We start from the raw sequence: 24,869 nt of genomic DNA, 5'->3' as shown, positions 1-24,869 counted from the left end.
CATCACAACATTGCATTTGCTATCCCCAAAATAAGGACAAAGTGGGTAGGAAAATGTAACATTTGTCTACATTGTTAGGAAGACTACTTTTGGCTTTGTTTTCCTTCCTCATGGCAACAAACATAACGGGTTCCATTAAAATGTTTTCCCTCTCTGGCTTTTAGCATAAAACAACAGCTCAGCTCAGAATGATAAGCTGTTGGCCTCCAGTCTTGTCGGTCCCCAGCCTTTTTACTTCTGCTCCCCAAAAGCAAATAGCTCCAAGCCTTTTTTCTCCATGGTAGGGAGAACTTTTTCTTCATTTGTCTTTAATCCTGAATCCCATGGAAATCCCATGTCAAGATCATTTTTCTTTACATCTAGATCTTACTCAGCAGGGTACAATCCTAGACAGATACCATCTCCAGAAACCCCCCTCTTTAACAACTTAAATTAATTCCTCCTACTAAGCAGGGAAAGCTCCTTCTCAAAGGAAACTGTATGACAGGCCATCATTGTCCCAAACCACTGTGGAACTCTCCTATGTCCCTAGTAAAGAGCCTGTCCATCCTCTGAAAGAAGGTAAATATTTTAATGATTGTCTGATAAATATATACTTATTTCATACACATGGTGTTTGACCTTACAGTTCAAAACAGTTCCTAGAGCAACCAGTTTTTCCATTCTGCCCCAGATTCCCCACTGGGTGACATCTTCCTTTAGTGAATTAGAAGTGATGGGTCTATAAAACTCATCCTCTGGGTTACCGAATGTCATTTCATCCGATTTACATTCCCCAGATCTCTATGACAGCCTGTTTAGCACAGCGCTACTGCACCAAGAAATGCACAAGAACTGTTTTACAAGTATTGTAAACTTGTAACAGAGGAGTGCTTGTTTTAATTAGGCATTTCAGTGCTGTATATTATACTGATGAACAGAGCTGCTGGGTGAACATGGGTCTGTAGATTTGTCCAGAGGTCTTCACTGGCTGGGAATTACCTGCTGTGGAGTCAGGGAATCACTGCTCCTGGGAAAACTTACTCTTTTCTGATGATAATCCTTTCTTGCAGTTTCCACAGAAACCATATTAATGTAGAAAGAGTGTTTATTTAACAGGACATTGATGTTGGATGAAAGAGACCTTCTCGGCTCAGCTACAGACTTTTTGTAAAATGTTAGGCAAGTCACTTTAAAGGTCCTGTGACTCATATTCTTGTATGTAACATGAGGGTAAGTAATTTCACATGCACTCTTAATTAATGTTTTGATAAGTAGCAGGAGACTCAGAATATGTGCACAGATTTCTGATCTCTTCTACTGAAGGAGAATCCTTCTCCCATCCAATCGAGGTAGTAAAAGGTGCCTTGAGGGGACAGACTTTCTGACAGTTGTAGACAGAGGTGGTAGTTAAGAATAAATCCAAGAAAAACTAATTTATACCCACTTTTAACTCAGGCTACATAGAGTTCATCCAATTTTCATTATCAAACTGAAACTTGAAAACATGTGAAATTTTCCACCCAACATCAAAGACTGTCATAAATCCTCTAACTTCTCTTGAATGAAAACATGTGCCAAGTAGTTTTAGAATATGTCATCAGATTTTTGTGTGTTATAAACCCATACTTTAATGACTTAATCCAAGAAAAACAATTGTGACCTAACAACCTTAACAGTCACATAAGTGCCACAGATCCTAGCTTTGCTGGGGCTGAGCTACCCATTCAGCAGAAAGTTTGTCTGAGTATTGAATTTTAAACAGACAAAATCAATGACAGTGCCTTATCTTCTCCCGTACAAGATTCTGATGGGTTTTGCTTCCTATTTTAGAACATCAGTGCATGCTAATTTAGAGTATGAACAAACTAAGGAGTAAAATGTACTAAGAGTTGATTTTGCACAAAAAAAAAGAGGGAATGTTCTAAAGATTGTTTGGTACACATTTCTATAGATAGGATGCAATTGATACAGCTGGTTTTAGAATGAAATCAATGGGCACCTCTTTGTAAAACCCAAGGCACTGCATCACCCTGAACACTTAAGAGCTGCTTGTTAGAGTGCTGCTCTCCATTGCTTTTGCTTCAGTCAAACTTAATTGAAGGGATCCAGGTAACAAAACAGTGTAAAGAGATGTAATCTGCAAAGTAAGGTGAAAGCAGAAGGTGCCTGTGAGAAGAAGAGGATTTGCAAGCTGCCCTTGAGGCTGAATTTTTCCATTTCCTAAAGAATGTCCTGGTAGAAGTCATTTAGTCTACGTCACTTATTCCAAGATAGCTCAACTGGTATTCCTTGGGACTGGCTAGAAAATAAAACCATACGGCAAAAGAGTAATTCAAATTCCAAGATCACTCAAACTTCTGTTTATTTGCCCAAGACTGCTACCTTATACCCGCATATTAGTAACACCAACATTTAGGGAGTGAGTACCTTCCCTCTTGGAACTGCCCCAACTTATTTCTCATCTTCTAAGCAGCCATAGAATGGCTGTACAGTTTCAATTTTACTCACAATTTACCTAGGGTGAATTGGATTCAACAGTCTGAATTCTGATTTAATGCTATAGGCCCAGTTCTTATTCACAATAAAGCTGTTTAAAGAATTGTTTTAAAGGCACATGGAATTAGAGAGTAAATAAATTCAACCACTTTAACATTATGTATTCAACTATGAATACGTGCTCAAAAGTGTTACATAAAACGGGTCATTTCCAATGGAGAGTCTATAACCTTCTTAGTGACTCTCCTTTCAGCCATCAGAGCTGTATAAAAGGGACTTAGTATAAATGAATCTTTGTACCCTGATTTCTATTTCTTCATTGCCAGTACTATGTCATTTAATTACCCTTCATCCCACTGTGAGACTAGAATTTTTTGTCATGAAACATTTTTAAAGTCCTCAATGATAAAAAAGAGGAAAAAAGTTTTCATTCAAAGAAGTCAAGAAGAATAAGATTGATGACTTTTTTTCATGAATCCAATGGTTTAACTTAAAAAATCCAAAGCCCTCATGACTCTAGTTAATTGCACTTTGGATATGGGATTTCAGTATTTAATTTTCTGCAGGTATAATGAAAATTTGCCTGCACATTGAATGATTTAAAAAAAAAAAATCCTTAGTATTTCATCATATTCTTTTTGTTATCGGAATCAGAAATACAGGAAACATTTCAGTGAGCAGTCAAATTACTCTGTAAAAGAATGCCTTAATGCAGCAAAGATGTAAGCATGTGCTGAAATGTATGTATGAATAGTCTCATGTGTAAAGTTAATTGCCTAGATCAGCACGTAATGATGATGCAGCACAACAGTATAAATAAAGTGATTACATGGACAAAGACTGTATCTTTTCATTTTAAAAAGATAATGATTAGAATATTACATTTCCTTCCTGTCTTTATTTGAAAGGGTGCAAACCAGAGATAACTCACAGAGCTCCTCCTGTGCAGTCTTATTAACTCTGACTGAGGTCTTGCTTAGCTCTTCACCTCTCTGCAGTCTGCAGATTAGAAAACAGGCGCCCAGAGCACTCTCTCTCCTGCCATTGGACTCTGGTTTTATGTCCCTGTTTTGATAACTGTCGCATGAAGTGATCTCCATCTAGGACACACTTTTCACAAGGTCTCTTTCCCCCCATCTTTCTGACAGCTTATTATGACTGAAGTGGAAATGTTACATAAAACAAGCTGTTTATGGAAATCTTATTTCTGTCACATGATCTCTATCCTGATATGACAGGCACTCTGTCTGGCTGCAAGTATGAAATATATTAATTATATCTGTCATTATGCAATTCCCCTCTTATCACCACTGGTTTTTATAGTCCTGGTAAAATATACTCTGAGCAGTAAAATCATTGCACCTTAGCACACTTTAACGTTTATAACAATCTGACATAATAAGGATACTGTCATTGCAGAAACACCTTCCTACACCCATGTGGGTACTTGAAAATCTGTGCTTTCTCCATCCTCCTACATAAATATAGTAGCTTAGGAACTTTTATGCTGTGCCTTGATTTTTAATGATAAGAGATGTCAGGTACCATTTAAAACATAAGAGATGAAAAGGGGACAATTCAGCTTCAACTATAATGCAGCTTTCCTTCAGATGTAGTCACCTGTTCTGCTTCTGTGAGCTGGGAGAATTGTAAGAGAATATGAAACAGCTAACGTTTTAAACTAGAAAGCAATAAGATCCTATCTTAGGACCCCTTTCTCTCACTTTCAGATATCAGAAGAACATAAACAGCTTAAGGTGACAGACTTTTATGCCAGTCTAACTCCACTCACAGCAATTAAGTATGCAAGATTTCTACAAATGCAATCTAAACTCTGGCCTGTAATGGTAGGTCTAGTCTTCTCAACTGTATATAATATCTATGTATAGCTTGTTCTCTTACACTTTAGCATCCTGTCTCCCCCCATGACAGTGGCTCAATGTCTGTCTTCTCAAAACACAAGACACAGGTTTTAGAGCCCCAAAAATAAGTTCAATCAGGACTTTGCTAATCTTATGCTCTTGCCTCCAAATTGTACCATCAAATAATGGATAAGTCTAGATTGCCCTTCTGGATTCTGATGACTGAGTGTAAGATTTCTATACAGGTTCAGAACTCTAGATTTTTGCATACAAGGAAAAATTCCATATATGTGATGTTTAGAATTAAAAAAAAAAATACAATGTGTATAGAGAACATTAGATAAATTCTGCCCCAGGACACTGATGTTTTCGAATCATGATCTAAATTTTGGAGATGTAATTGATGAAGGACCGCTTTTGCCCCATTGTTAAGGTAACTGTTTGTAGGTTGGTGATCCACATTTAGGAGACCCAAGGTGCTGGATTGAGCATTACCACGTTGTGCAGCACATATAGATTGTCAAACTGCAGTTGGACTGGCAAAGCATTCCCTGTATCTGAGCTGCAGAAATAAAGATCGGTACCAAGAAATCCAATATAGCTCAAGTAGCAGATCTGGATCTCTTGTTATATTTTGCTTTGTTGCTCACTTGCTTTAGGACTGACACAGTTCTGGCTGTTGTCAGAGTGACAAGAATGGCTACAGTAGTTGCCCATTTCAGCAATAGTGTTTTGGAAGAGATTAGAGAGTTTTGCAGCGGTGAGACATGACAGGATCCAGCCTTTATACTAATACGAGAGGAAGATGGACTTCCTCTTGAATTTTGACAACAGCACCTGGGAGGAGGGAGGCCTGTGCACACCCCAGCGAGGGGGCTCAGCTTTTAGGGCAGCGTTGCTCGGTGGCAGCCTGCAGCTGGCTTTGCCCCGGCTCTCTGCGTCCCGCCGCTACGCCGATCGGGTGCAGGACGAAGGAGGTGTGCGAGCCGGGGTGCCGTGGGGGGAGGACTGGAGGAAGGTGCCGTTGCCTTGTGGCCCTGGGGCGGGGCTGCCGTAGCGCCTCGCCTGTGCATTGGGTCTAGATTCATACATAAATATAGCCGGGGTGGGCTCGCCACACTCCTCTCCCCCCACCACCCCCCCACCCCCAACCCAGGAAGAGAGCGGGGGAGAGAAATAAGGGGGGGGGGAGGAAAAGAGGGAAAAAAAAAAAAGGAAAAAAAAATCCCAGTGAGGTCATTTCAATGAGAGCGCAGGAGGCGATCAGACAAGGTCGACTTTTCCGGCGGAGGCGCAGCCCCTGAGCAGGCTGGTGCCGCACACACCGCCGGCCGCGCCGCCCAGCCCCGGCCCCGCCGCCGGGCCGGCACCTTGGAGAGCTCCGCGGCGGCGGGGCCGCGCTGCGCTGCCGGCGCGGCGCTGCGCGGGGACTGCGCGGGGGCTCTGCGCGGGGGGGAGCGCTGCGCGGGGCCCGGCGGCGCCGGGGCCGCCCCGCCGCCCCTCGGCAGCGCCCCGCCGGCCGCGGATGCGCCGCTCCGCCCCGGCTGCCGGCGAAGGAAGAAAAGTTTGGGGGCGACTTAGGGCCGCGGGAGCGCCGGAGGAGAAGGAGGATGCGCGGTTTCCCCGGCTGATCGGGAAGGAAGGATGACCGAGGGAGGATGTGCACCAGCAGCCAGATCATCGGGAGCCTCCTGGTGCTCTCCGTGCTGGAGATAGGGTTAGGGTTGTCCAGCGTGGCCGTGGGGGCGGTCAGTTTCAGCCTGGTCCTCACAGAGCATAAACCTCAGCTGGGAGACTCTTCTCCGGTATGGAGCGGGGTGTGTGTACGTTAGCCATTTCACTCTCTCTTTAACTCTTTATGGTGATGATCAGACCGTGCGAAGGCATGCCCCTCTCTTCCCTTTCCTTCCCTTCCCTTCCCCTCCGCGTGTGCATGCTGCGCCGAGAGAGCCTCGTCGGGTCCATTTCCAATGTGCATGAAGTATGGTCTGCATATTCGTGGGGCGAGGGGGGAGGCACGGGGGGCAGAGATGTATGTGTGTGTTGGGGGGATGGGATATGGGAGACCTCTTCTTTCTCGCTCCTTTTCATTTTTCAATTTTGCTGTGAACAATTGAACTTTCTGTGAACCCATTCTCTCACCTGGGAAAGCCCGATGCCTCGAGTGGAACATGGGCCGTAGCTTACAGTCTTTAAATTGACTGTGAATTTTGCTTTTAAAAAAAGAACAGCCCTGTCCCTTATGATGAGACTGTCAAAAGGTGTTTTAAAATAATGTCAAGGGTATGTCAGCTGAGTTCTGAGCTTTTGGAGGAAAAAGAGAAAGAGGAAATGGGAAGGAAAAGGAACGATATGTTCTCATGATCTGGGCACCCTGAGCTTCTTGTAAAATGAACAAAGAAATCAAACTCCAATAATGGGTTAATAGAAGCATCATATCACAGAGCATTTCTCACTTCTCAAAAACCTTTCTTATTTTTTCAGTTTGAGATATGCATGCTTCTAGGAAGAATTTTCCTCCAAATGGTTGTTTATGTTTATGAAACAAAGAGTGGGAAATATTGAATATTCAGCCTAAACATGAGTGGGCATTTTTGAACTCCAAAGCTGGTTTTGGCCAGCTTGGATTGTACAGCAGTTATTTCTAAAAGGATTGTTTGCTTTGCTTGAGATAAGATGATAAATGCAAAACACTCTCGGTTACTCATCAGAGTCACCTCCTGTAATTTATAGATTCATTCTGAAAAAGTGCTTCATGTAATTTTCTCACTGTCAATAGTTATTAATTACTGACAATGGTCATAAATATTTTTGGTAGTATATAAACACAGACTGTGTTCTGTACTGCAGAACAGGTAGGTAGAGAAATGAGAATGAAGACCAGATAAGATAAGGCAGTGGCCAACAGGTAATGATATTATCAAAATCACTTCAGAGAGGGAGATTTCTGATCATTGCCGATGAAGAAAAGAAATTACTCAAAACCAGTGTCTATCTGAAGATTTAATGACAGAGGGCAATATCCTGGGTTTCTCTGAAGTCAAAGAGTTTTGATCAGTCAGTGAGATCAGTATTTTATGCAGTGGTTACATTTAGTGACAACACTATCACAGCTGGTACCATTTCATGACAATGCACATTTCCTACACAACTGCCTCATTCATTTTTATGGTTTGTACTAGCCATAGATCAAGATCCTATTGCATTAGATGTTGGCTCCAAGGACCTTATAATCGAAGCAATAGACAGATGTAGCATAAAAGGATGTAAGGGAGTATAAAGAAACAACAAACCAAAATTGATTGGTATAACAGGTGGTTGCATTAACACACCAGCAGTCTGGCTGATTTCAAGCTGTTTGTAGGTAGAGTTTTAGAGAGGAATAAGACAGAGGACAATGAAGTGATTTTGCAGATGTTTATAGGAAATTCTCCCAATATGTGAGTGCAGAGGCACGGAAGGGAACCCAAAGGGACTTGTAACAAATGGGTGAAGGTTGCCCACCATCAGAGCCAGCAGAGACAGGCACCAACTGCTAGGAACTGTGCAGCAACCGCAGGTGGGTAGGCAGAGAAAGGCCACAAAGAAACTGTGATGTGGAAGCAAGCAGCTTCTGCTTCACGTAAAAGAGGAAATGAGAAATCACAGCAGCATGCAGAGTGGCGTGACATGGTTATAAAAGCTTAATTACTTTGCCTTGAACTAAAGATCCTTGGTCTATATTGTCACCGTCATGGCACCCTTTTTGTACTATTCCAACAGTTCAAATTGTCTGTTAGGTTGCTTTCTTCTGACTAAAGGACTAGCAGGTGAGGCAGGACTGGAAGGGGCCAGAGATCTACTGCTCTCCAGGGGTGCTTAGGGCCATGCGTAACTAGGTCCAAGCTAAAACAACTAGAGAAAGGTTTGTTTGCACTATCCTTAGAATTGTCCTGATGCAGAAATGGCATAAGCCACCTTTCTGCTCACTGGACCTTACACTGAGCTCATGCTGCCTGTATTAAAGAATATGTCTTGAATAAAATACGGGGGTTTTTTTCCAATTCAAACTCTTGAATTAAGGTTTTCCTTTGAGAAATTAAGGAATTGATTTCCTTAAGGAAAAGAAAGGAAAAACTAACATTTTGAAATTTTAGGATGCAAAACACTGGAGTTAAGTTGAACAGTATCATGTCTCCTGTTGCAATATACCTGGAAATATACTGAAAACTTCTGACCCTGTTCTGTCCTTTCATGTGGGTGGAACTCTGCATAGGCCCAAGTTCATAAGGAAGTATATGGAGATAGCATCACCATGGAAACCCTAACCTGAATTCCTAAAATTTGGGCATCTTAAAATCACGTATGTACATTCTATCTCCTATACGTGCCTCCCTTTGAGGCTCTGCATTTTATGTACATTAGCTTTCCTCTTAAAAGAGTTGTTCTTATTGCTCACTGTCTCCATTCAGCCAGAAAATTTACTAACGTAAGTTTAAGCGTGTGAATCCCACCCATAGGATTAGAGAAACAAGTGAAGTTAAGCATGGGCTGAAGTGCTCTGATCATTGTATGCCTTGCATTATGTATAAGCAAGCCAGGAAAAGTGGAGGAGACAAGCATGAAGAAATGGAAAGCCTAGACAATATCTACATCAAAAATGCATGGAAATGGGAAAACAGTTTCTAAATTTGTTGTTCTCACTGGAGATGAGCTGCATTAAGATAGTAAGAGTTGTTTAAAAAGTAGCCAGAAGAAAACAACTGAAGGTGTGACTGACTTCTCAAATTATCTGGAGCATGTGGAGATGACTGTCCAATTTATTTTACATCATATTCAATCTGTTCTTTTTAAAATATGCCACAGCTGCTAAATTGCAAAAAAACACCCAAACACAAACAAACAAACAAAAAAACCCCAGTCCCATATAACCTAAGGTGAACATGTTGATTTCTGGATTTTCTTTCGGTTTGTTATGAATGTATTGGTATAATCTATGCCACAGGCTGTGCTCAGTGTCTCCCAGACTTCTTTTTTTCAGAAAATGAGAATATAACCGTTCCAATTCAGTTATATGATGTACTATAGAAATGATACAACAAATGAGGATACTGAACGGCTAACACTACCATAGCAAGAATGACAGCATCCGTAGCAAAGACTTTTGCACAAACAAAAAAAAAATATCAGACGATCATAATTCAAAAAGTATTCACAGATATTTTTAAATGGTCACATACTTTCCCATCTATATTTAGAACATAATGGTTTCATCACTATCACTAGGAGTAGTGACTATTCGCACACACACGTATATGGCTCTAATTCTCATTTATTCTGCAGTGGTGAATAAATTCTTGCTATAAATGAGATTCTCTCACAGACAGAGAGAGAGAATGAGAGACAAAAGCCACACCTTTAGTCAAATATGCCATCTATCTTCATATGCAAGAGAGATACCTGATGATTCACTTCTGGCTATGTCCCTCAGGAGTAATAGTTTCGTCCCTTATAAAGACAAATACCTAAATGTATTTGAGAGATACACCTTCTCTGAATGTTGGTCGGTCTGTCTGTCTGTAGCGGCAGTTATTGTTTACATGTTTTGTGATTTTAGCACAGTGGAAGTCTGCCTACCCATTAAAAATCTGCATTTATAGTTTGGCTACAGAAATTTGCTCCAAGTTGGCACTTGCAATATTTGATTTCAATGACTTTTTTTACTCAGGATTTGAAGGAAAAGAAAAAGGGTGAGTCAGTATGGAACTCTCACAGAGCAAGAACATCATTTTAGGCTGTTAAATCAATGTTGGTGGCCTAAAATTTTAAAACATTAAATTTTGCATCTAGTTTTTACTGCTGCCAAGTTTCCTTTGGAAAGAACAGTCAAACTATTTTTTTTTTTTCAAAAGAACACTAAAAAATTCACATTATTGTTTAGTATGCAGACAAAATGCAGATGTGATCCTACTTTATTTTAACATGTGCATTGCATTTTCATCAAACTGACCATAATTCTGGCTGGCTCCTGCTCCTGATGAAATGAATCGCAGCACTAAGTGAGCTCAGTGGAAGCTGGAGAGAATTCTGTACCTATAGATGAGGGAGGACGTACCAAGCGTGGGAGCTTCTTGCTTTGCATGGAACCAGGACAATTCACTCCAGCTGAGAAGCCTTTCAGTAGGTTTTCTTTATCATTCAGACACTCCAGAAGCATAAAGCAATCTGGAAGACGGTCTGTCCAAGGCGACTTGTAGTTCCTGGGTTGTATTTAAGAGGATCTGTTGAATATACACTGACTTAAGCATATGCTTAAATGTTTTGCCGAGATAAGACTTTAGTTCACCTGCAGGGAATAATCTTTAATTTATTAATTTTTGAGATTAAACCAGTCATACTCTAAACTAAATATTTGATACAACAACAACAACAAAAAGCATTATTTACTATTTCTTATTCTGATAGGCCCTAAACAAGTAAAAAATAACATTATTTTCTGCTGAGAATTTGAGTGTTTTTCAAAATGACCAGAGGTTTTTTGAATCACTGATGGCAGGTAGACTTTCAGGTTCAGAGACTCACTTCTAAATTTCCTTGAGTGTTTCTAAAAACCATTTCCCATTTTTTAAAGGATCTCGTAGGCCTAGAACCAGATGAGTGGAAACACTAATCGCAGGGACTGGGATGGAATTTAAACTGCTTGAATATGGCTTGAATCACTGGGAATTGGAGCAACCTGAGCTGATATGACCCAACAGCACACTGCCAGGTCAAAGTATTATCTCAGATTAGACATGTTTTAACACTATGTCTCACTTCAAATAGCACAGCACCCCTCTCAGCATGAAAGATCTGGTGGGACACAGGGTTGAGTTGTGGCAATGGTGTTGCTTCTGGTTCTGAGTCTGGATGACTTGCAGCCAGCTAGACACTCCTGTCCCCACAACCCCTTGCATGGGACAACAACATCATTAGAAGTTTCCATCCCCCTTTTGCAAAGATTATTGTGTTTCTCTATGGAGGTAACGGGCAAACCTACTACCTTGGCTTGCTCTTTTTGCCTGTTGTCATTTTTCTCTAGTTTGATGCCTTTGTTTTCATGAGTGGATTCTGTGCCTTTTATGTCTGCACTAAGAAAACTTAATCTTTGTTCTGAAATACTGCCTTGAAGAGTTACAATTAGAGATACCGTCCTGATCAATTCATCTATTAGGGATTTCAGCTTTTTTCTCATTTGGATGGTGTTGAAGCGACAGGATTATTAAATAAAATGATGGTCCTTTCTAGACATTACTAATTTTAAATTCCTAGATATTCTCATGGTAGTTACTTGTTTATATAGTTTTAGTGTAAAGCAAAGATTTTCTGGTTTACTACCTGACAAGAATAGATAAGTGTGAAGCTGTTGATTCTGTCTTGATGGTTTATTCTTCCACATGGGGGATTATTTGAATAGGTATGATATGCTTTCATTTTCACTGTGTTATATTCAAATTTGGAATAATTTCCCTTCCTCTATTTCATCAGATACATATGGATGACCCAGAATGCTGGAGGGCTTTCCACAGAGTGTATGTAGTTTGGGCTGCTTCTTTGTCATGAACAATAACTAGGGATCAAGCAGTCCTTACATTCAATGGGTTTTCTCTACTATTTTCTTCAGCCTCTCTCCAGAAAGATTTTCCATAGTCAGTTTTCATTTTCTCAAGGGAATTACACTCACCATTGCTTTTGCCTCCTCAAAACAGAAGAAAGAAAGGTTTCTTAGCTTCAATATACAATATAAAAATAGTTCCTTTTCTTCTGCATGATGGAAACCAAAAAATCTGTGGGTCTCTGCAGATATAACTACAACGGAATCTTTTTTTTTTTCAGACTGCCAGTAAGAAAGCCTTCTTTTTTCCAGGAGAAAGTGAAAGAGGCCAAGTCTTTTTTTCCAGAAAATATGAAATAAGGATGGATCCAAACCACAAAACTTGAATCTAAATTGAGATTTCAGCCTCCTTACTGAAATTTCTGGGTGTTTGGGTCTGAGGTTTTGTTTCAAGCCCATATTTAATATAAAGTAAATTAAAGCAGGCTCAAAATAAACACTCTCCTTTTCTGGGAGGTCCTTGGTTCTTTATTCCAAAGTTGAACAGACCAAAAGAGAGATTTCCGCCATTTGTGATCAGTCCTGCCTAACCAGGGAGGTCCCAGTTGACTGAAGGTTAGCAAATGTGACACCCATCTACAAGAAAGGCTGCGAGGAGGATCTGGGGAACTACAGGCCTGTCATTGTGACCTCAGTGCCAAGGAAGGTTATGGAGCAGACCATCTTGAGTGCCATCACACGGCACGTACAGGACAACCAGGCAATCAGGCCCAGTCAGAATGGGTTTGTGAAAGGCAGGTCCCACTTGACTAACCTGGTCTCCTTCTATGACACGGTGACTCACTTAGTGGATGAGGGAAAGGCTGTGGATGTTGTCTACCTAGACTTTAGTAAATACACAGTACTGTGTGTAAAGTTTAAATGGTATAACATATTGTCATGACGATAAAATCCTTCAGGATAGACAAGAACAGAGAGAGGCAAGACAGCAGAGCCCCTGGTGGCTGTATTCCAGTTGACAGTATTATAAAATAGAAGAGTTCAAAATTAAAAGACAAACAGGAACAAACAAAGGAAATTCCTTTTGAGTCTCATTTGTACTTCCATTCTTTTTCTGGTACAAAGAGCTAGTGTAGTTTCTCCCATCCACTTTTCACTACTGCTGATCACAACACTGAGACATCAAAAATTTTACAGGACTTTACTATAGCACCAACAAAAAAATTCCCTGAGTCCTTAGGTATTCTATCAAAAAGCAATAATCAGAGGAGTCAAACACATAACGTCGCACGGACTTCTTAACCTTTCTAGAGGTCTCGATATTGAGAAGCCTGGCTAAGGCAACTCTGCATGAGCAGAGTTTCTGAGCCCCGGGTATTGCTAATATTCTCTCTGTAAAGCAGGTTTCCACTGCTTCCAGTGAATCAGAATCCTCTGCAGCCTCAGAAGAGAGTGGTAAACTTGGCTCACCATGTTCAAAGCTCTGCATGAGGTTTAATTGCCTGACACTGTGGCTCAAATTCATCCATTGGTTTTAATCGCAAAATGCCTGCTGTCATAAATAAATAAACATACTGCTTTTTGGGCAAGCCTTTTCTCTGTGAATGTAACACAGACTGTCATCTAAAAAAACCCCAGAATAATATTAATCCTTTGCTACTGTCCAAGTGCTTTTCTTCCAAGGTTTTTAACATGTTCAGGCACACTACTGCATTCAGTTTCACAACTGGTTTGTCTCATAGTCATAATGTTTATAAAACTTTGGCGTGACCTTCTCAGGCTCACACAGAAGGAAGTGGAAGAACCAGGAATACCCAACTCCTATCAGTTAGAATAGAATAGAATAGAATAGAATAGAATAGAATAGAATAGAATAGAATAGAATAGAATAGAATAGAATAGAATAAACAGAACAGAATATTTCAGTTGGCTCTCTCTTGAGTTCTTTAACTCAACAGAACATCTTATTCCTTGTGTATATGTATAAATATTGTACATGTACAGAGAGAGAAAATACAGAGCATACATACAGACCATGACACAATACAATAGTATCACAGAAACATAGAATCATAGAATATTTCAAATTGGAAGGGACCCATAAGGATTACCAACCCCAGCTCCCTGCTACTCTCAGGACTACCTAAAACTAAACCATATGACTAAGAGCATCATCCAGATGCTCCTTGAACTCTGACAGGCTTGGTGCCATGATCATTTCCCTGGGGAGCCTGTTCCAGTGACCGACCACCCTCTCAGTGAAGAATCTTTTCCTAATATCCAATCTGAACTTCCCCTGATGCAACTTTATTTCATTTCCTATGGCTGGTCATCAGAGAGAGGAGATCAGCATCTCCCCCTCTGCTGCCCACCTTGCAGAAGTTGCAGACCCCTCAGCCTTCTCTTCTCCAACCTGAACAAACCAAGTGACGTCAGCTGCTCCTCATAAGTCTTGCCCTCAAGATCTTTCACCATCTTGGTCACTCTCCTCTGCACACGCTCTAATAGTCTGATGTCCTTCTTATATTGAGGAGCCCAAAACTGCACAGAGCACTTGAGATGGGGCTGCACCAGTGCAGTGTAGAGTGGGACAATCAGTTCCCTCAACTGGCTAGCTATGCTGTGCTTGTGCACCGCAGGTTGGCCATTTTGGTTGCCAGGGCACACTGTTGACTCATATTTAACTCGCCATCAGTCCAAACCCCCAGATCTCTTTCTGTGGGGCTGCTCTCCAGCCTCTCATCTCCCAGTTTGTACGTATAACTAGGATTACCATGACCCATGTGCAGAATCCAGCACTTGTTCTTATTAAATTTCATATGGTTGGTGATTGGCCAGCTCTCTAGTCTGACCAGATCTCTCTTTAAGGCCTCTCTACCCTGAAGAGAGTCCACAGCTCCTCCTAATTTAGTATCATCATCAAATTTACTTAATGTACATTTGACTCCTGCATCCAGATCGTTCCAGAATTCTACCTCAGAAGCCTCTTGATTTTATGACTTTCCTCAATGTGTGAACAATGCTGTACTTTTGTATTCTTGGCCAATTTAGTAATTATTCCACAAGTAATCATCCCTTGATTTTGAGAAGCCAGTACCTTAGGGCTTGCAGATTAGCTCATTCACTATTCTTTTGATTCAACTGGGAAATACCTTAGGTAATATACGTGTATATGGCAGTACATAAAGGTGATTTGGAAAGGTGTGTGCCCTGTCCTTGAAAAACAGTAAAGAATAGAAGAACTGCCCAAACTGGTGGATTCTAATGCTGAGCAAATCTCTAATTTTCTTGTTGTTCCTTTGATCATATGCAAGGCTAATATAATTTGTTCATTACATTCCCTTCTGGGTAGCAAAGACTGTACAATGGAAATAGAAAGTCTTCTCTGATTGAAACCAATGGTAAAAAAATCCATTGACTCTAATAGGAAGAGAATTAGAGCATTGTTGACAGAATGGGTGAACTATTCTTTCATCTTTGAAGGTAAATTACCAAAACCCCAGCTTTTTAAACTAGTTAACATATACTTGTTACAAGTTGAAACTATCTTTGATGGTATCTTCCAGATCCTTTCTGTAAGCTTTCCAGAACTCATAAATTTTTCCTTATACACTATTTTCCTATTGATCCTATTCAATCACTGCAGAGCAAAATTATATTAATAATCTGCTTTATCAAGCCTGACTGAATAGAACTTAATTAGAGTGATGTCTTGAATAATTTTTTTTGAGATTTCTGCCTTAATGTTGAGAAATACCAAACACTACATGCGAAAATCTGAAGCATGCCTTCAGTTGAACGCAATCTGCAATGACAGGATTGGGAGTGAAACTCCAAAACTTCACAGAAAGCCTGAGTGAAAACTTACAAGGCAGGTGTGATAGTTCTGAGCTGAAATCTCCTCTGTGAAACCCATTGTTTTTTTGATTTTTATTCCAATGGTTGAGCTCCAGTATGATTACCAGTTGTATGTCCTGACCCATTCAGCACCACGGTCTACCTGACTTGGCCTTCTCCGTAATCAGATTGGTATTAAGTCTACATGCCAAGCTTAGTATAGAGGCAAATAATAAAAAAAAATAAATAACCATGATAATGGTAGGAACTGATTCAATGGGCGTAACTCAGAGTAAAAATACATCCCAAGGCTTATGCTTAGCTATATGCATGAACTTACTTTAGTTGGAGGGAGAATGTACTAAAACACCTCCTCAACTGAGATACTGAAATTGCAAAATTTTGGAGGGTAAATGAGATGTAGATGCAATATATTAAATGGACCCTGAATGCTGTATAGAAACTGCTTAATTTCAGCCAGGTCTGTTCTGTGATTTAATCCTAAATTATGGTCAAGCAGAGCCTTTCGCTAGAAATACCATCGCAGTGCAAAAAGGATGTGGAAGAATCCAGTTTTAAAACTATAAAATTACTTACCGATAGAGGTGTAGGGTTAACTTTACTGAAAATAAGTAGCACAGATTTCTTAATAAAGGAGTTTATGAGGTATCAAAGAAATCTTTTGACAGTATTACAAACACCTGGAGAAGGCCTTATTGCTTTCATACAACTACTGTAGTTCCTACCATGACTGCTCCCTCAGGGACTGTTCGCTGTTTCCCTTGTTAAACTTTTTTAGAGGAGGAAAAAGAGACATCAGAGAATGTCACCAGTCTTTGACACAGGTCACTAAAAAGCATTAACATCTAATCATATCAGCTGGTAGGGGGTGTTTCTGGTTTTGTTAATTAGTTTTTGCCTAATGCTTGATGCGACAATTAGCAGACCAGTTTGTGAAAAGGAACTACATGAAAAAAAGCACAGGTACCTTCATGCTATCTCTTGCAAAGTGGGCTATCTAGAATCTGAAACAGATTTTCCTGCATGTTCAGTGTAGCCACACCAACAGATGTACTCATGTTTCCACCTGCACCCTCAGAGAGGACTGAATGCCATTCTTGCCCAAAGTTCCACTGGCTTGAGGACAACAATCCATGTCTGATCCCCCAGTGGTTCACCCTGTAGGATCATGGCATTAAGCACCTCAGCTATGCTTGAAAGTAGATGATTTGGATCACTGACTACTACCTTGATAAACTTTTTGTAAAAAAAAAAAGTCTTGCTTGCAACATTGGGGGTTTTTTTCATGTTTTGTTTACCCAAGCAGCTTAAAAGTAGGACTTTTTTTTCTTTTTTTATGAGTAATCATCCTCAGTCTGACTTCTCATTCCAGTTTCTTCTTCTCGGATAAGTATGTTTATGGTTGAGTTATAACTTCCTGAAACATAAGGTTTGTGATTAAAATGCTGACAACAACTGTAACCATTGCCTAACCCACTGTTGTGGTCACCACTACAGCAACACAGCAGGATTTAAACTTAAGACCTTAAATGATGAAATCACGGAATCACGGATAATTGGTATTTTCTTTCTTTGCAGTTTCTGCTTTGTGGTATATGTGGAATATTGTGCGCCAAAAAAAAATCTGGACTCGTTGTAAGTTTTTCCACTGCATATATAACACATAAGTATCTGAAAGGAATACTTATCTAACTTGAACTCCTTACTGGGGGCTTTCTGTGTCCAAGAGTTTCTGATAAAATGTCAGTAAGTAAAAATTGCAAGTCAGCAGTCAAAAAAAGTAATCAGCACTTTGGGTTAATCAAGAAAAACAAAGAAGTTCTGAAATGGCCTATTTAGGCCATGACTATTTAAGCCACACATCCTTATTTATCCCTGTCTGGACAAATACGGATGGAAAACCTGTTGACACAAATTTGTGTCAAGTCAGTAAAAACTTCCCCAATAACTCCACTGGATTTTTACTTCTCTCCTTCTGTGAAGTGTGGCATGACTGGGCTGCCACCTCAAATGAGGCTGCTGACCAACTTGGACCCTAGATATCGTAGCTGTTCACTGTTTTAATAAGTTCTTTTTGCAATCAGAATCATGAATAAGCCAGTTTTAAAGTGATGGTGGATGTTTTCTGTCTCTTCTAAGAATCAGAAGTACAGTAATTTTTCTGACTGCAGCAAAATGGTGTCACAACAGAACTTTATGTTAGAGACATGATCCTATTGTAAGTGATAATGTCTGGATTAATTTTCTGTCAGCTTGATTATTCTGCCATATACAGACGGAAGTCATGTAAAACCAGCAGAAGTGTGAAAAGAATCAAGATCTCTTTCAAATTATTTTTGCATATCAATGAGTTATCCTAAACCCTGCTACAATGACAGCCTCATTTCTTAAAGTGTGTCGACCATAACCAGTTTCTAAAAGCTGTCTGTTCTGGCTGTCTCGTGGAATAGCCACTTCCCGGTGGACTGCAGCACACAGCCTGAATGATACATTCCTGATGAAATTCTCATCCCAGTTGTGTACAGAAGTGGTCTGTAAGGCTCCATAAATTGTTCCGACCACAGTAGGATAAGTACATACACAAAGCCATATTGAGTAACATCAAGGGCCCATCTAGATCAAGACCTGACAGGCCATCAGTCAAGGGAATGAATAAGACAATAATTTAGAAGTGTCTCCATAATACGGTCTTTTGCCTTCAAGTCATTTGTGGCTCAAGGACATCCTGAACCAGGGTGGCATCTCTGTGATTAAAGTGATAGGAGGTCTTTAAACGTGTCTCATTAATTGCAGCCTGTTTCACATCTTTCTAAAGTTCCCAGAAACATTTCAACAAAGTTAAAAACAAACAAAAAACCCACAACCAAGCACATAGTTGCCACACAGACCTTTTGTAGAGCTGCATCACAGATTTCTTTGTTGTTTCTCTTGCTTCTTTGTCCAGCACATTCACCTTGAACACTTTTAAAGTCCCCACAAAAGCTGTAGAAAGCCTCCAAACTGCTGTCTGACTGAACAAATTAGAATTGAACAGGAGGCAGAGTCAGATGGCACACAAAGCAAGAGAGATTCACCACAAATACATGAGGCGTTCACTCCTGAGGAGCGGTGAGAAACTGCACAACAGAAAATTATGACACATTCTGTCATGTTACTGTTTTTAATGAAACGCTAGAAATCAAAAGATTTGTGTCCTGGTAGTGCTTCCATTGACTAGCTTTTAACATGAGCAACTCATTCTACCCAACGTTATCTTACATGCAACATCAATCTTAACTCTTGTACACCAGAAGGTATTGTATTCCCTTGGAGCTCTGTAGGAGCTGAGGGAGATAAAAAGGAATGTCTGTGTAGTGTTTTGCAGTCCATGATGCTATTGAAGCATTGAATTATGGTTAGTCTCATTTTTATATGAATGAATCTGTCTCTGAAAAATGTTACCGTGACGTAACCTCTCTTGTCTTTCTTGACAGATGATACTTTTTTCTGCCTGCTGCATCTGTGGACTAATTGGAGGAATCTTAAATTTTCAATTTCTTCGTGCTCTGACAAAGAAGTCATCTGCTCTCTATTCTTTGCATCTTGCCTCCATGTCTCTTGCATGCATTGGAATTGGTGGTTGCACCCTTTCTTCATGGCTCACTTGTCGGCTAGCCAGCTATGAACAAAGGCGAATGTTCTCAGAAAGAGAACATTCATTGCATCACTCCCATGAAATGGCAGAAAAAGTGAGTTGTGTGTCCTCCTTTATTTGTTGTGCTTCTCCTGAAATGCTACTGTATGTGTTAACATTTACAATTGGCAAGAGATATATTCAGTTTTCAGTTTTATATGAGGAAGAGCTTCTGGGAAATTAAACGCTGCCATTCTGTGTAAGCTTTGTTATGTTGCGTTATATGGAGCTATTTTTAGGTACTGTGTATTTGCAGTACATCCATTTCAATGAAGTACATCCATTTTCAACATAATTCCATTGTATAGCTGTTCAAGGGCTTAGCTGCTAAATATAGCACTTCATAAATAATTGGAAGCCTTATTAATATGGATTATCATGTATTGTACTGTGAAAAAGCACAGAATGCTTTCTGTAACCACATCATTGCATGCTTCCAGGATTTAATCAATTTCTTCCTCTCCCAAGTACTCAGCTTATAAAGTAGGTTATTTAAACACAAAAGCCACAGTTCACAAACCTAGATGACTAAACCTAAGCACCTAAGGGCATATTTAGACACCTATATGAAACTGGTCTGATTTGCAGCAGCACCGAGCATTTACAGCATTTACTGTCTTTCTCTGTTAAAAGGAAGCTTACCAAGGTGTCTAGGTCCCTGCTTAGCTGTTGAAACTTAAGTTCCCAAAGTTGAGCATGTAGGGCCAAAAGAATTCACTGAAAAGAGTTCTTGAAATCATCTCCTTAGAGTTACAGATCTGATTAATATTTGAGAAGAAAAATGTTTACGGACGCCCTGTGCTTTATGTTTGGACTTTGTATCCAATGCCTTTCATTTGAGAAATGAGTAGAGAAGGGAACAAAAGCCAAGTGGGCTTCACATCTAAACCTCTGTGTGCAAGTTTGCATTACAGCGAAGTTCAATAGTCTGTATCGTATCATTGAGACATCCGAACAGCAGAGCGAGGATTAATTCATTCAGACCGTAGAATGTTCTCAGATTCCCTGACAAAACAAGATACAGCAGTTAATCGTCCATTAAGTAAAAATTACTTGTTGCTATTCTTTGGTTTCGTAACTAAGATGAGACTCCAAGCAGAAATATAGACTGAATTCACTCTAGAAGATATTTGAAACATGTTTTAAAAAGTTAAATAGTATAGGTTACAACAGTACCAAAACAGCGTGATAAAATCAAGGGAAGAGATACATTTCTCCCTCTCATTTTAAAATGAAGCAGAACTCTGTTGAGCTATGTAGGCAAGTATGACCGTGGTCTTGCAGACGGTAGGCTAGATCCTGCCTTTCAAAGATGCTCTTGCCTCAACAAGGACAAAGATGAAGCCCATTTGAGAGAAAAAGGGAGAGGCTGAAGATGACCATGTATAGCAGTAGTTCACCTCCTCCTTTCCTGGCCCAATGACCTCCTTAGCTTTTAGACACTAAGCAGTGAGGACTGCCAGATGCCCACTTTTCTTGGGTGAAGGGCTATGATGCATGTACAGAGCAGCCCTATTGCACATGCTCAGCGAATGTGGGATGTGCCCCACTGATGGTGGACTCCCTGCATGTGTGTTGTAGAATCAGGTATGCATGTGTAGCTGGTCTGATCTGGGACTTCATAGACCTACAGCCTGCGGACTGTCTGCTGCTGGCAGGTTTGAGTACATTAGCTCAAAGCATGCCCCTAAAAAATAATGAAGGCTACTGAAAAACTTACATTAAATTAGGCCCTGATTTAGAAAAAAGCATTAAAGTGTTTTATATATAAGACTATTTTGTATATTTATACTCATATACAGTAATATAGACATGTACTGCATGTGCATTTGTTTGTGCTATATTTATTGTATAATTGTTATATTTATATTAGAGATTGAGGGGTATTGAAATAACCGACCTGCCCAGCTGCCCGGTGGTTCCCCCGACACCAGAGTTACCTCCAAGGTACGCTGAACACTAGGGAGCTACCATGTTGTTATGTCACTTCAGGAAGGGCCACCTCTAAGAGTAAGTCATAGTTTCAGCTAATCAAAGTTGGCTGATGCTGTGATGTCACTCTGAGTCAGGAATGGTGCTTCCAGGTAGTGACATAATTCTACATGGTGAATGCTGCAATCTGGAAGTAAGTTGAGTATTTAAAATATTCACCCTAGTTACAGACATCCAAATGCTCCTATTTGGATGTTGCCACCATTGACTCACTCTGCTTCTAATCTGTGTGCTCCTTCGTTTCTTGAATTCAGCAACATTTTTTAATTTATTAATACTTTTATTTTTGAAAACATAAATATTGGGGGAAATAAATGTTTTTCAATATTTTCTGGAATTATGATGATATTGTAATAGCTGATGTCTGCAGAGGATTTAAATGATAAAGCTGACAAAAGAAAATTTACACTCACTCACAAGTAGCTTTCCGTCAGATCATTACTATCAACCTGTTGTTGACTGATAGTTGGTGTTAAATGGCTTTGGTATTCTTGGTTCCTTTCCCAGCTGACTGCTATCTTCAGCGTAGATCCAACAAAGGGTTTAGGCACCTACAAACAGGCAAAACGTAGTGCCTCATTTCAGAGCAGACAGCCCCCAAACTGGGACCCAGAGCCCAGTGTTAGGCATGCATGTTCCTCTTCAGTATATGAGGAGAATAAAGCACCGTACAAAACCATCCAACACCATCACCTGCCAAATGGAGAGCTGGGTAGTAGAAAATGATCAAAATTCAGTAAGTTTATACAGCTTATTTTCTTTGAAGCTTACGCTTGATTCAGGAGTATTAATTGGCAAGGCTACTTGGTTTGATGGCCCTAAGTTTACTTTGTAGAGAGGAATAGGACATCCTTTCTTTCAAAAACTGCACAGGGAACAATTAAGTCTTGTGGTCTACTTTAAAATGTAGCTAGTAACACCTGAGAGAGAAGGCACCAGTGCTTCCACTTTATGTTGAACTCTGAGTTCCTGTCTCTGCCTCCCAAACCATTTATAAAATCAAATATTGTGGATTAAAAAAGAGAGAGGAATAAAGACCAGGTCCCAGAATTTTCTTCTCTTTACCGAGTATGTATGCTACAGAGTCAGGCTTGCTCTTTCTGATTTTCTCTTTCTTTGTTTAGCCCAGTGAACCTTGCTTTACTTTCTTTACAGAAACTTCCAGAAGAAGGGGGACAACCGAATCCCTTTTCTTCCACGTTTTCTCCAAGTGTACATAGGAGGTAGAAGAGGTGAATTTAATCTTTCCATGCAGAGAAGAGCTTCTGGTTCTCATGCAAATATTTTAGAACTAGCCCAACTGTGGCACCTCCACCTCATCTACCTGAATTTTAAAAAGAATAGCCCAAACTGCATTTTCATGTGTGCCCATTCCTCTTGGCATAGTTGGATATTCGCTGGGATATGCCATTGGACATAAGCAGCAGACCATTTCTGCATCTGAATTCAATTTGGTATGAAATAGGCCTAGGACTGCTCAGAATAAGGCAGTTCTGAGCATAAACTCTGTGTGGCCTTGCAGTCTTGAAGGTCAGAGAACTGCTTAATTAACGTAGCCATCGCCAGGCTTAGACAGCTGCTAAGTAGGTATTGTTTGGATTGCAATTTGAGAATTAGAAAATCTAAACTCCAAACAAATCTTGGTTTAGGTGCTTTAGGATTCTGACTCACGATCAGGTCAGCTTACTCTGAGATGATTCATCTGCCACTTGAGTAGCAATTGCTGAACTGCTAAAAATTGTAGTCTGGCATACTAAAGGAAAACCAAAATCAGTCCCACCCCAAGGCAAGCAGTCAAACCCCTTAAACCCTGTTTGGATCTAGACCTACTTCCCAAACGTCTGTCCCAGCTAGCATTGAATGGCATCTGTTTGTAGCATGTCAGCACAGAAAAAAGTTTTGAATGGAAAAAAAGACTTAACTACCATCTTTGTAGATTGCCACACAAGCTTGAATTCACGCACTTTCAAAGGACAACATCACAAAACTTGCACGGATGCCATCAATGCTGTATGTGTGGTCTGAGAGTAATGTCCAACTCAATCAGTATCAATGAGTCTATCAGCTTTCAAATGTACTTAATTTATGCAGGAAGAAATGTGATTTCTTTTTATTTACAGTGAGATTTATCGAGCCAAGTAAAAAATGTAAAGTTTTTCTGACTGATCGAAATTCAGAGTTTGTTAAATTTTTGTTACAACCTTAGCTAACTGAATTTCAAGCACCGTAAAATAATTGTAATTTTAATTAATGTTTTCTATTCTTGTTCCAGGAAATGACAGACAACCTAAGTAATGGTGGCCCACATCTGATTTATAATGGAAGTGTATATTAAGAGATTTTAAAAAGTTCCATGGAAAGAAGTGGGTTTAGAATTTTCTTCAGGAAAAAAATAGACTCCAAGAAATTAAGAAAATGGAACTATCTTAGCTTTTATGGCTCAAATGTCACAACTGCAGAACAGCACAGTTGCATTTCCCTTTTAGAAACACGTTCAAAATTTGTCTCCTAAACATTTTCCGGATATACAATATTTATTCATTTCCTGGCTACTCTCTTTTGGTTTTTTATCTGAATAACTTTTCAGAATTGTGATAGTATTTGAAATAGACTTCTCAAGACTCTTCTTCTCATGAAGACTCAAAACCCAGAAAAAAATAATTAAACTGGATCCCATTTAGCCCGTTCACAGGATTCTTAAAGAGAAGAGAGCAGAGGAAGGATGGCTCAGGGGAATCTTTTTCTCCTCCCCACTTAGCAGCACCTGGTGTAATACGATGGCTTCAGATCATGTGGCATGGTACCAGCAATGCATCTGCACAGTCCACCTCCCCACATTGTGAATGCATCCAGCATCAGTTTTCCCAGTAGAGCATATCAAAAGAGAGCGCAAATTACTCTTCCAAAAGGCTCCCATTTCACATTCAGAGTGTAACTGAACAGTGTGCTGAAATCAACACCGATGTCTTTGTTTTGAAAGACAGAATGCTCTAAGAACGCCATAAATCAAAACCTCAACAATGCCTTGTTGTAAAGAAATTGTAAATATTTCCAATTTGTGAATTAAGTATATTTCGTAATTTGTTCATAAAAGATGACAAATAAAATGAAACCTAAACCAGAGATTTTAGAGATATCTTTTGGGTTTTTTTCTTGTTAGAAAGATCTTGCAAAGCTGAACTGTCGTGCTTGCTTTTTTCCACAACACATTGAAAGGTTCCCAAAGGGGTGAAGCAGGCTCAGAAAGGCGAAAAACAAAGGCCGAACAGAGGTATGGTCAAGGTCAGAACACGCTGGCAATTCTGCACACCCACAATAGAGTTTGGGGCCTGTTAAAGGGACAGGTTTAGTGTTAGGGGACATGGGTTTAGAGGGACATGGTTTAGTGGTAACTTGGCAGTGCTAGGTTAACTGTTGGACTTGATGATCTTAA

The 24,869-nt window shown here is 40.0% G+C and overlaps 1 protein-coding gene across 7 annotated transcripts; it reads left to right on the top strand.

Annotated features, from left to right (window-relative positions):
* Positions 1-5,520: 5,520 nt before the first annotated feature.
* On the top strand, positions 5,521-24,559 carry TMEM196 (transmembrane protein 196). 7 transcript variants are annotated; one of them, XM_063324975.1, is made up of 5 exons: positions 5,523-6,157; positions 17,350-17,406; positions 19,245-19,499; positions 21,318-21,391; positions 23,709-24,559. In XM_063324975.1, the coding sequence occupies exons 1-5, from the start codon at positions 5,999-6,001 to the stop codon at positions 23,713-23,715; spliced, it is 552 nt and encodes a 183-aa protein (XP_063181045.1). In that variant the 5' UTR covers positions 5,523-5,998; the 3' UTR covers positions 23,716-24,559. The 7 variants fall into 7 exon arrangements, with proteins under 7 accessions (XP_063181050.1, XP_063181051.1, XP_063181045.1 ...); XM_063324974.1 differs by having other exon boundaries at positions 5,524-6,163; XM_063324976.1 differs by having other exon boundaries at positions 5,527-6,145.
* The last annotated feature ends 310 nt before the right edge of the window (positions 24,560-24,869 follow it).

This window comes from Chroicocephalus ridibundus, chromosome 2 (assembly GCF_963924245.1).
Source record: "Chroicocephalus ridibundus chromosome 2, bChrRid1.1, whole genome shotgun sequence".
Lineage (NCBI taxonomy): Eukaryota > Metazoa > Chordata > Aves > Charadriiformes > Laridae > Chroicocephalus > Chroicocephalus ridibundus.
Note: the sequence above shows the minus strand (reverse complement) of the source record. Positions and strands in the feature narration are given on the sequence as shown.